Source organism: Lepisma saccharinum, chromosome 14 (genome assembly GCF_977018435.1).
Source record: "Lepisma saccharinum chromosome 14, izLepSacc3.1, whole genome shotgun sequence".
Classification (NCBI taxonomy): domain Eukaryota; kingdom Metazoa; phylum Arthropoda; class Insecta; order Zygentoma; family Lepismatidae; genus Lepisma; species Lepisma saccharinum.
Window position 1 is genome coordinate 20,476,023 of NC_139242.1, and position 12,917 is coordinate 20,488,939.

Here is a 12,917-nt window from a genome sequence, read left to right on the forward strand (position 1 = left end):
ATTAATTATATATATAGACAAATGAGGTCCAATTCATGATTAAATACAGGCCACTAATAATACAGAAATATACACATCCTTGTGGCAACCATTCAACAATGCATTAGAGGAGATCCACTCCGCAAATATAGCAAGTAACTCATTTTAATAAATATGTCTAAAAGTCTATAAGACAAGATTAAAATAATATATGGTTAATCTGAATAAATATTGGAAGAATGTATCCCAAGATATAAATGAAAATGAATATATTATAATACACTTATGATGAAAGACTGGCAATAATAAGAGGCATTATGAGCCTATATTTATACATACATATATATACCACTTATATATTTCAATGAGGAACACCTATATAGCACCACACAATTTCATTATATCACTGAAAAAATATTAAAGAAGGTGTCCTGCTTTTAACAAAGTTTCTGCACTACGAATATATTTCCTTTTTATAAAATCCCATTAATTCCATGGTGTTGAAATAAATTTTACCCAATATATCGTATGATTTCGCACAATACAAGTTCCTGGTGACAGATATCCTAATAAATGTTCATATTTAATTACAAACATCTTCTAAGAATCCCTATGCTTCCTGCACAAGGTACACAAAGAAGAGAAAAACTCGACGAAAATTTCCATATAAGAAAAGGGAATGTTTTAATCCTGTAATCGGGAACATCCAATACAGTTCATACATTTACAAGGCAAGAGGTGTATATAATCCAATCCCAAGGAATCCTTAAACTATTCCATCTTGTTGAACAAGGTAATTTCTTTTTGTAACAATTGAGATAGCTCAATACCTGTTCATCAAGGGAAGTATCATCACTAGAGGCATTTCAGGCAGTACACTAAGGTCACTATGCGGTTTATTTTCTGAATTTTTTTTTGTGTGTCACAATGTGCCTCTTACGTATCGTAATTTCTTCTTTGTCGTAAAACACTATCTGCAAAACATACCTGAGGAACACCAGAGTCAATCGGTACTAATCCCAAGTATCCGTACTAGAATCCTTATCCATGAGGGGTCAAAGAGATGCAGAGGTGACGATCTATGTAGAAGAAAATTTAAATCCATTTTTTCTAGTGCAGTTGATGAGCGAAGATCTCCAGATAGACGACGGTGACGTATGACTGCAGGCAAAAAGGCAGAATCTGATAGCAGGGCACTTCGATGAAGATGTCGATATGCTCAATAGGTGTAGTAGGTCATCACGGTACAATTCTCCACGAAATGATAATATGAAAATAAATACAAACCAAAATTTACTAATAAGAAGAGAAAAGAAGGAAAAACAAGAATTATAGGAAAGAAGAAGAAGAAGAATACCATATGATTAACTTATACACATGTACATTTCTACCAGAAGGTGACATTATACGTCTAATGCCTAAAGTTATTAGTTGTTTACATGATATTCAGATTGTTTACGATCATTATTAATGTTCTGATTAAATTTACCTCCGGACCGTACATTGGCCGGTAATTTAACACGGCAGCTAGTCTTAACATGGCCCTATTTTAAACATCTATAGCATTGCTTATTAAGTCTAGAAACACTAGAAGTAGGTATATTGCCTGTGACCTGATTTGAAGTTGTCGCCATCAACCTATGATTCTCATAATCCATCCTTTCATCATTTACAGGAGCGCGTGAAAAATTCCGCTCCAATGGGGAAATTTCCTGACTGGAGTCAAGAAGATTAATTAAGCAAGCCCCGAGATCAATGTCCAAAATTTGTAATTTAATTACTCGTTGTACCAGCAATAGAAATTTATACAAAAGATGAAAATTTGACCCATCTGTGACTAACAAGTCCTTTAACAAATATGCAACAGTGTTATAACGTAGCTGTAACTGAACTTCTGATAAATCTGGCGAAGGAAACGGTTTCCTAAGAAATCCCAAAAAGGGGCTTACATTATCCCTTAATAACTGTGGAGACGTTTGCAAAGGTGAAGCGTTTTGTTGCGGAGGATTAAATACAGAACGTGGTGTCTGTGGGTCAGGACTTTGAGGTATGGTCTCCAATGATTTGCTACGGAAACGTGAAGAAATCAAAGTAGTCGGCAATTCAAGACTAAAGGTACTAGTTTCCAACATATGTGCCATCACGTTGCCAAAAAAAAAAATATAACAAAGAATTTTAAAAAAAATACAAATTTTTGATAAATTAGAAAAATCTAGAAACACTCGGCAGTTTAAAGTTCTCCATGCCTGCTACCATCTTTTTTGTGGCGAATACTACTTATTTCATTAGTTACGCTTCAATTTTCCAAATACTGTTGCTACCTAATAGCAAAATTCTCAAAGAAGGCGATATTGAAGCGTACGATGATATAGATGCTGCTACCGTAGTATCGTTAATTCGCCCGGCCCAGTTTGGCACCCCGAACTTCATGGATCGATTTTTTTTTTCTCCAGGACACAAACAACTTAAATCGCCGAGTGCATGCAATCTGGGTTAACGCTATCTTCTTGAGAAATGGGGGAATCGTCTAGTTCCCCCTCCCAAGAAAATTACGTACGCCCCTAAACAACCCAGTTAATTTATCTCTAATCCACTAGATAAAGCTACGTCCACTCCCTTTTTTGTCAAACGAATATCCACTTAGTCTATTCTTGGATTGATCACAAATTATACTCTATTCAAACAAACTTTTATTCATAAACAGTTTAGTTTTCGTAAAAAGGGTAACAGTAAGTTGATCAGTGCAATAGATTCAATATTTTAAATTATGCGGAACGTAATAACTCAATGAATCCCATTTAAATAACTTACAATAAGTAGCAATGATCTCTGCCCAAAATTTAGTATATATATACACGCATTATATCCCTTCCCAATTCTTCATCAAACATTAAAACAAATAAATATAAATAGTTACACCCGTTTTGAAATATGTCCCAACAATTATGGAAAGAGTATTTGAGATGGTGCCGAAACAAGTCACTGATCAGGTTATCAAAAAAAAAAGGTAGATGCAATATTCCAGCCGGTTACGGAGTGGAGAGACAAAAAAAAGGAATAAATAATTTAATCTACTTGATTTCTTTTGTAATAACTAATTTAACACAACTGACTCAACAATTTAGAAGGATTAATCTGTTGCTACACAAGTCGTGTACGCAAGTTACCAGAATGAATTTGACAAAGCCCCATATTGACCTTCTTCCTTCCCCGTTACGTAATAAGGCAAAAGTCCTGATGACTAGGACGATATGGCAGCTCAAACGTAGACGTTAGCTAATATGCCATGCCAAATACGCAACGAAGAGAGGATAAAAAGGTCGGGCACCTGTTTCACGAACTACTATATGTACCTGTCGTCTCTCCGCTCCGGCTGGCGTAAATCCTGGTCTGTGGTGGGTATCGCGTGTAAGAGATCTGTATCGTGACTGTTCGTTCTCTCAGCTCCCACCGCTGGTCAAACGACAAGTCTGTATTACGCATGCGCGAATGACGAGCCGAGGCAGCAAACGGCCTCTCTCGAGAAGCTGCGTAACTTGCTACATTACGTAACGATCCATGACTTGTTTCGGCGCGTGACATATCTCACTCTCGTATATTAAGAGAAGAGAGTGACTGTGGCGGGATGATATTTATATATGTATATCAACCGTCACAGCCTGGAACCAAAGTCAAAATAATAATTTAATTGTGGGGGGTTGTATTTTCAGTGTCTGCGTGTATTTGTTTTCGCCCTTCGTCACTTTCACCTAATCACCATCGAACCCTCATCGTCGTCATTAGTCAAATTAGCAGAAAAGTTACTTCACATAGAACAAATCAGTCGAATCAGCAACAACTTATTCTTCCAAAAGTGGACTTTCATTAGTTCATACCCTTCGAAAGTTGAGGTGGTAGTTTCAATTTCGCATTGTTTCATTCTTGGATCAAGGCATCTAACTCCGTGAACAATAACGTTGTTTTCCGAAACTTTCAAATATTTCAATGGTATAACGTTGTCGCCTTATAATGAAGAGGTTCTGGCTTCTGCTGCCCCCTCCCCTGGTGGAAGCACAATGCACACTGCTTCAGACTCCACTTTAAACTGTAGGTTTAGTCCCGATTAGCCTATCTGAGCATAAAAGTGGATTTAAAAACAAACAAAGTTTTCTAATGAATACTTCATGACACATTTTTTCTTTACTTCATCTGCATCTACAGATTCTGCTGACCTTTTCGGCTGAACCTCTGATGCTTCTAAAGTTTAAACCATTCTCATCGTGACTGATTAGTTCTCTGACGCCCTCAAAACAAAGCTTTCATACCAACCCCTTTCTTCTTTTAATTCTACGTAAGTTAATCACAAGAAAAATTGCATGATGACGTAACTGACAGGCTATTATCAATTCAATAATTCTGTAGCTTCTTCCAAACCCACATAACTGTTATATCAAAATTTATACACCTCGGTATTGTAGTGATTATTGTGATTACTTCTTATTAGTTTGGTGTTTTAAGTCCACTTTGTGCACAGTAAGGCTAATCGGGACTGGACCTACAGTTTATACTGGGATCCGAAACACTATGTGCCTCCACCGGGTATCGAACCCGGGACCCCTTGATTACAAGGCAACGACGCTACCACTGCGCCATCGGGGAGGCCCTAGTATTTATTAGTAGGACGAATACAAAGTCGTTGTTTGTATACCACGTCGATATTTGAAGATGACATGTATGTAAAAATTGTAATGGAATAAAGAAAGACACTTCTGGAATTTCAATGTAGACCTAATTAAAAAGTAGAAATAATTTATTGTGTTGCTGGAGAATATTTTTATTTAGAAATTACATGCGCAGGCTGGGAGTTACAAAGATCCCACCCCAATCCCCTCCACAGTTTCAGTTATAACTTTTCGCTAAGCTACGTGAGGTGGTTAGTTATACGTATTTCTACATTTTTTTTCATCACATCCGAAGTACCTCCTTTCTTTCGTTATACAGTACTTTTCCAAACAGTTTTCCCCAGTGCAAGCCCAGAGTTGCAGCTGTCAAAGTCACCCTAAATCCTGATCTCATCTTGACCATATCCTGCATAATTTTGCACCTCCTAAGCCTACTAGTTGCTTCTAATGATAGAAGTATTCAATTGATGACAGTTTATTTTGTTACAAGTTCTCCAGTAATTCTTTTTGGTTTCTAATGACAAAGTTAAGACAGCTTTTTATGGGATGATGATATGTGAACATTTCTAGTATAGATAATATTCATGAGTAAAATATACATGTAATGAATACCCGAATACAATTATTTATTGAAACATTCACATACCCCCAGGTATATGTACTTAGAGATTTTGATTGGGTGGGCAATCGGGTGGGCACAGGATTTTTTGGGTGGGCGCTTGCCCACCCGTGCCCACCCCTGTCGCCGTCCCTGGTATCATGTTGCTTCTCTCTCGCTAACCGTTCTCTTTTCTTGGCGCCCACGCAAACAGCTGATACTTGGACTACATACGCCATCTCTTGACAACAAAAATACTTAAACTCACATATCTAAACCAAATAATGAAAACAAGAATAAATGAAACACATTCCTATACAACAAGAGTACAATTGGGATCGAGGAATGGAGAAGATTACATAATATCCAACCGCATTATCTATATTTATCGTGTCCTAATATTATTAGAGTAATTAAAAATATAATTATATCAAGAAAACTTCAGTGAGTGGACCATGTATTACGAATACACCTGGATGATAAAGATTGTTGGATTCATCTTGACAGCATACCCCCGAGTTTAAGAATGCTCATGAATTATTATTTATTTATATTACGTGGGTGAATCAAATATAACCGGGAATTTATTTCTTACTTGCAGGGAAAGTGTGGTGGAGTCCTGTGGCCTTGAGGTGATGATAGTGGGTGTATCTGGAGTCTGTTCCTTCCCTGGAGTCCTTGTCAACTTTTGACATCAGTCAGTAGCAGGGGGTGCTCGTTCGGCGGCGCAGATTGTATGCGCAGTTGTCCTTGGATGCATGACGTCATCATCGAAACACTCGGCACGGAAAAGGCTGGTTCCTTATGCAAATATTGAGAAATTTGACAACGAATATCTTCTAAAATATAGTAGCAAGGGAAAAGTTACAACTTTTACTGTTAAGATTCATCGTTTCTAATCAATTTATCACGAAGTTGATTCAAATGTGTAAAATGGTTTTCTAGAAATCGTGTTACGAAGGAACCCCTGTCTTGTTCTCTCCAGGCTTCCAATGTAAGGTAGTTTTAACTTAAGTGCGTTGGATTTCTTTTTACTCTATATTTTGAAATAAGATTTTGTTCTTGTCAACTGAAATCATGCCTAAATGCTATGGAAAGCTGTGAAAACTATTATCAGAAAACTAGCGGAAGAAATCTAAAATATCACAGCTTGATTGGTATAAAAAAATGCGAGATTGCCCATTTTTGTGAAAAAGGCATTGCGCGAGATCTAAAAGCAGAACTTTATAATATTGCATGTAAATGTAAGGATGTTGTTTGCGATTGCCGTAACCGTTTCACCATACTGATTTTTGTACGGATGCAGTAGACGTTATTGCTTATAAATGCTATATTTGATGAATACACATGATTACATACACAAACTAAGAAGTACAACTAGATTGTGTTCCCGCAACACACACGCACGTCTTCGTAGAATGTTCCACTGCTGCCGACTGAGACTGTCTTGAGGCAGTGTTGCCAACTGTACACGATGCTTCATGGCGTGCTGCAAGTCCAACTAAAATACACTGATTAATGATTAAAACCTGAACATTCTCCCCCTCCTTGATTTATTAAATCAACATAAAACACTACAACAAGTTATTTCTCTGTTGGAAAAGGGATAAGTTTGTGAATTGGTCTTTTAAATGTACCCTGAGTAGTGCGAACGTTCACTACTCTCACAAGTTTATTAGATCCTGTGTAGACCTCTTCGATGACTCCAGTCCTCCATTTGAGGGGCGGAACATGGTCTTCCTTCATTAGCACCAGCATCCCTGGTCGGAGATTGGGTTTGGTTGTTGTCCATTTGGTTCTCTGCTGCAGGTTGTTGAGATAGTCCCTGGACCACCGCTGCCAGATGTGTTGATAGATCCGTTGAATCCGTTGCCACCGATCCAGACGATTTTCTGCTATATGTGTCACATCAAGCTCGGGGAAGGATGTTAGAGGACTACCTATTAGGAAATGACCTGGGGTGAGATAACTATTGTCAGTAGGGTCATTGGACATATCAGTGATAGGACGTGAATTTAAACAGGCTTCGATTTGACAAAGCAAAATTGAAAGTTCTTCAAATGTGAAGTGCTGATTTCCAGCTGCTCTTCTTAAGTGGTATTTCATTGATTTTACCGCTGCTTCCTGCAGGCCATTGAAATGGAGCGCATGTGGAGGTATGAAATGCCATATGAATTCTTCTGATGCTGCATACTTGTGTATTTCAGTCTTGAATTCTTGAGACTCAAAAAGCTGACGCAATTGTTGTAGTTCTCTGTAAGCTCCAACGAAGTTTGTTCCATTATCGCTGTATAAATTTCTACATTTTCCCCTTCTTGAAGTAAATCTCCTTAGAGCTGCGATAAAGGCAGATGATGTTAGATCTGAGACTAATTCTAGATGTATAGCCTTTGTAGTGAGACAGACGAAGACCGCTACATAACATTTTCTCGAAATCTTGCTTCTTGCATTTCCTGATTTCACATTAAATGGACCAGCATAATCCACTCCTGCATTGAGGAACGCTCTACCTCGTTTAAGTCTTCTTGATGGTAGTTGACCCATTAGTTGCTCTGACGCAGATGAGTTTAGCTTGAAGCAAGGTAAACAATTATGTATAATCTTCCTGATGACTTGTCTTGCTCTCGGAATCCAGTATTTTTGGCGAAGTGAGGCCAACAGTAGCTGAGAGCCCGCGTGAAGTAATCTCTGATGCTCTGCTAGTATAATGAGTCTTGTTAAATGATGCTCTGATGGCAATATAAGTTGGTGTTTGCTCTCATAGGGTATTTGAGCATTTTGTAGTCTCCCACCTACTCTAAGCATGCTGTTTTCGTCTATGAATGGATAGAGACTTCTTAATGGACTATCCCTTGCCACTTGTCCATTGCGTTGAAGCTCCTGGAATGCTTCTCTGAAACATCTTGTTGTGTTGCCTTGATTATTGCTGCCAGGCTGAGTCTCAAATCGTTTGCTGTTATCTGCTCTGTTTTCTTGTTCTCACGATTCTTTGTGTTGTGAATGAAACGCTGGCAATAGGCAATGACTCTAACTAGTTTCGATAATGACGAAATTTTGTGGATGAAGGTCGTCGATGGAACTTGAATGACTAGTGATGTGACCCCCTTTCTCTCTTCTGTAACTTCTTCTTTTTCTACGTGTGACGAAGAATTTGGCCATGATGAAGATTCTTCACTCAAGAATGTTGGTCCATTCCACCACAGTGTATTGTCTTGCAATGTGGCTGGTTCTACACCTCGAAATACAAGGTCCGCAGGATTGTCATGTGATGACACGTCTCCATTGTGAAGGACTTGTTGAATCTTGAACTTGTGCCACCCTGTTGGCGATAAAAGTTTTCCACTTGTTTGGCGGCGATGACAGCCATGCTAGGACTATCTTCGAATCTGTCCAAAAATATACTTGACTGATTGCAAGATTGAGTACCGCTAATACTTTCTTCATTAATTTGGCAAGTAAAACTGCTCCACATAGTTCCAGACGTGGAAGTGAAACCTGTTTTACTGGAGCCACTCTTGATTTGGCGCAAAGAAGTTTAACTGCAACATCACCACTTCTGTTTGTTGACCTAACGTAGATTGCTGCACCGTAAGCCTTTGTACTGGCATCGCAGAACCCATGAAGCTGTATGTCATTGATTTTTCCTTTAATCAAGATGAATCTACTGACTCGTATATCATTGATGCGTGGTAGGTTTCTATACAACTGCAACCACTGCTGCAATAACGTCGGTGGTAAGCTCTCGTCCCAATCGATGCGTTGAAACCACAACTGTTGTAGAAATGCCTTGAAACTGATGACTACAGGACTGACCAATCCAAGAGGATCGAATATTGAGGCGATTATTGACGTTACTCTTCTTTTGCTTATTTCTGCTGCGTGTGCAGATGCTGATGCTGCCTTGTTGGCGATTAAAAATTTGTCTGTGCCTGGATCCCAGAGTAGACCAAGAGTTTTGACACCTTTATCCTTATCTAACTGAAGTGGTAACTGCACTTCTCTGTGGTTATGAGGTACTGCCTCTAAAAGTGCGGGATGGTTAGAACACCATTTTCGAAGATTGAAACCGCCACTTCGTAGAAGATGGATTAATTCTTCTTGTAATTTCAGTGCATCCTCTACACTGTCACTGCCTGATAAACAATCATCCATGTACATATCTTCCTTTACTGTTCTTGCTGCATTCGGATACACGTGTTTTTGCTGTTCGGCTAGCATTTGTGTACACGCTGCTGCGAGGAATGAAGCTGGTTTTGTGCCATACGTCACCGTTAAAAGTTCGTAAGTGTCTACTGGGCTGTCTGATGAGTATCTCCAGAATATTCTCTGCAATGGTAAGTCGTCTTCATGCACCATAATTTGGCGGAACATTTTCTCCGTGTCTGCCGTAAATGCTATGCTGTGTGTGCGAAATCGTAGAATGACGGAGTACAGATCTTGTTGCAGAATTGGACCTGCTAGTAAAATGTCGTTAAGTGAGTTTCCAGATGTAGTTTTGGCGCTGGCATCATAGACAACTCTGGTCTTCGTTGTGCTGCTGTCTGGCTTGAATACTGGATGATGAGGCATGTAGAATACTTGTGTGTCATCCTTGACTGTGTCTGATTCTAACTTTCTCATGTGTCCTAAATTCTCGTATTCCTTCATGAAGTTATTGTAATCTTCTTTCAGAGCTGGCTGCCTCTTCAATCTTCTCTCCAGTTGTTCCAGTCTACTCATGGCTTGCTGACTTGAATCTCCTAATTGTGGATGATTTGGGCGTTTAGGTAGACGTACTATGAAACGACCAGATTCGAAACGCGTTGTATTTAATTTAAAGTGCTCTTCACATAGCTCTTCTTCCTTAGATCTGTGTGGTGACTCTATTCCTTCCAACTCCCAGAAGCGTGCAAGTTGTTTTTCCAAACTGTCATCTGTTCTTGCAAAACATGCCGTGATTGATGAGTTGCATTCTTGAGGCATGGATCCACCTAGTATCCATCCAAGTTGCGAATCTTGCAGAACAGGGTAATTGCCTTCTCTACTTAGACGTTCTGGCTTCAGTATGGAGTAGAAAAGCCCTGCGCCCAAAAGAATGTCTATCTTGCCAGGTTTGTTGAATGTGGGGTCTGCCAGTGCGATGTCCGTTGGAATATCCCATGTATCGTAGTTTATGTGCTCTGCAGGCATATCTCCAGTGATTTTTGGCAGAACTGAACAAGAGATTGTAGTTGAGAAGTCATTCGCGAGTGATGAAATGTTCACATTCACACTGAAGCGAGTTTCCGACGTTGAGTTATTTATCCCATGAATTGGAATGTAGGCCCTTTGTTTCTTGAGACGCAGTCTTTGTACGGTTTCCTCCGTTACGATGTTTGATTGACTTCCATTATCTAGAAAGGCACGACATGTGACCAATCTTCCGTCCTTATCCTTCACTTGTACCAAAGCAGTTGAAAGTAGAACATGCGATGTGTGTCTGGTCTTGAAACTGCAGTATGATGCTTGCGTATTTTCCCGATTGTGAGTCTCACTCTCCGCCACTGAGCTTTGGGTGTCGGTGTGTCTGTTCTGTGTTTCCCTTCGAACAGCACCGAGCTTCCGTTGATCATCGTGCAGCAAAGTGTTGTGTTTCTGTGAACATGCTCTGCAATTGCCTGATTTACAGTCCCTGCTTCGATGTGGCTTCAAACAGTTCCAACACAACTTGTTTTCACGCACACACTGTCTCCTTTGATGTACATTTGCACTGAGAAAACCTGGGCATGCATACAGAAAATGAGAAGGCTGTTGTTTACAATACAAACATGCATTTGATGAAGAAGCCAAATATGAATGTGACTGTTGTGTAGTTTTGTTTTGTTTGGTCCTTGCCTCATTGAATTTATTATCCCTTGGTATCTGGCTGATTTGCGGTTTGATAGTTTCTAGAGCTTGACATTTATGCTCGAGAAATGTAAAGAATTCTGAGAGTGGTGGGAAGTCTTGCTCAGTATGAGTTAATTCCCAATCACGTCTTGTTTGCATGTCTAATTGAGATACGAAGTGCTGCAATAATACTACATCCTCTAAAGGTTGCGACAACTGTAATGCCTTTAATGCCGAAAGATTGCTTGTAATGGTATTTGCGAAGTGACGCAAATCTGACGCATTTTCCCTACTAACTGAGTGAATGTGCAAGAGTTCCTTTATGTGTGTTGCCGCTATGAGCTTCTTGTGTTCATAGCGCTGAACTAGCTGTTCCCAAGCTATTGTGTAATTGCCTTCAGTGATTGGCAAATTCTGGATTAAGCGTAGTGCCTGACCCTTAACAGCTGATTTCAAATAATGGAATTTCTGAATTGCAGATAAGGTGTCATTATTGTGCACTAAGGCTACAAATGTATCCGAAAACCCTAACCATTTGTCGTAACTACCATCAAAAGTAGGAAGAGAAATCGAAGGTAGCTTGAGCTGGTTGTCTTTATTTGTAAATTTCTGAGCAGCTGATTCTTGACCCTGATTATTGATTGCAGCATGTTTAGAAATTATGTTTTGCATTTGAACCTTTATTTGAAAGTACAACTCTTCAACTTCAATGCGGTAAGTTTCATGTTCTTCTGACTCGTCGTCTTCGTCTTCGAGTTCCAGCTGTGTTTGCACTTCATTGAATTTTGCCCAAACATCTGATAAATACAGAGCACGGCATTTCACCTCCTCAATATTTTGAGTTTCCTCAAAGTTTTGAATGAATTCTAACAAACGTGTAAGTTGCCCCTTTACAACTCCGCGCTGTCGTGTTAATTTCTTCCGTGCTTCTTGATTCATTGTAAAAGGAAGGGAAAGAAACAAGTGGGAAGGAATTGAGCTTGTGTGGGTGTTGTGTTAGCAGAAATGACTGACCTTTGTACAGCTGATTGCTGCTCCTGACTCCAGACGTCAACAAGGCTGCTCGGAGCTCCGTTGTTGATAGTGGCTGCAACACGAGAAGAATTGCTGGTCGCGACGAAATGAACTGCGCGCGAAATGTGCCACGCCCGAAATGTTCACGTAACTTTCTCAGTTCCCGTACTGAGAAATATATGTATGCTGCTATGTTCAATGTATGTAATACACAATACTGTGTGTAATACACTAACCGAATGTACGGAGTGTGTTCTTGATGCGACACGCACATAACTGTACTGCAATGACTGTTTTTCACATCACAAACTAAGCCAAGCGTCAGGTTAACCTTGCAGCAGGTTTTATGTATCAATCCGCGCGGGAACTGAGCACAGAATCTTCCGTGCCAGTCTTGCCTCAACCGCCGAGCTGCTTACATCGCAGACACTGAGAAAATCCACAGTATTGCCAACCGCACAACACATCAAAACCCGCATGCATGTCAAGCGGAATATATTTGTGTTTCTTTTTGTCTCCTGAAACATAACATTTGAGAAGTACTTTCGGCGCATAAATTATTTTAAAAAATGTGTCATTACTTAATATAAATGCGAAATATCTTCGAAACATGAGAGTATTTTTCCCAGGGGGGCAAACAAGTCACATTTCCCCCAAAAGAGTGTAGTTCCCTAATAACATTGCTTAAATTTGAATTTATTGTGTTAATGCAATAATTAACACATATTATTGTGGCTAAAATGAAATTATATGTGTGAAATACATAATTTTTGGTTGACTTTCATTTTCCAGGGAGGGAACGGCCCCCTTGCCCCCCC

General features: G+C 39.5%; 2 protein-coding genes across 2 annotated transcripts; both read right to left on the reverse strand.

Moving 5' to 3' along the window:
• Nucleotides 1–6,822: 6,822 nt before the first annotated feature.
• On the reverse strand, nt 6,823–7,782 carry LOC145998309 (uncharacterized). The gene has a single exon (XM_083134714.1). The coding sequence runs from the start codon at nt 7,780–7,782 to the stop codon at nt 6,823–6,825; it is 960 nt and encodes a 319-aa protein (XP_082990840.1).
• A 717-nt stretch (nt 7,783–8,499) lies between these two features.
• Nucleotides 8,500–12,024, reverse strand: LOC145998310 (uncharacterized). Its single transcript, XM_083134716.1, has one exon. The coding sequence runs from the start codon at nt 12,022–12,024 to the stop codon at nt 8,500–8,502; it is 3,525 nt and encodes a 1,174-aa protein (XP_082990842.1).
• Between the last annotated feature and the right edge of the window lie 893 nt (nt 12,025–12,917).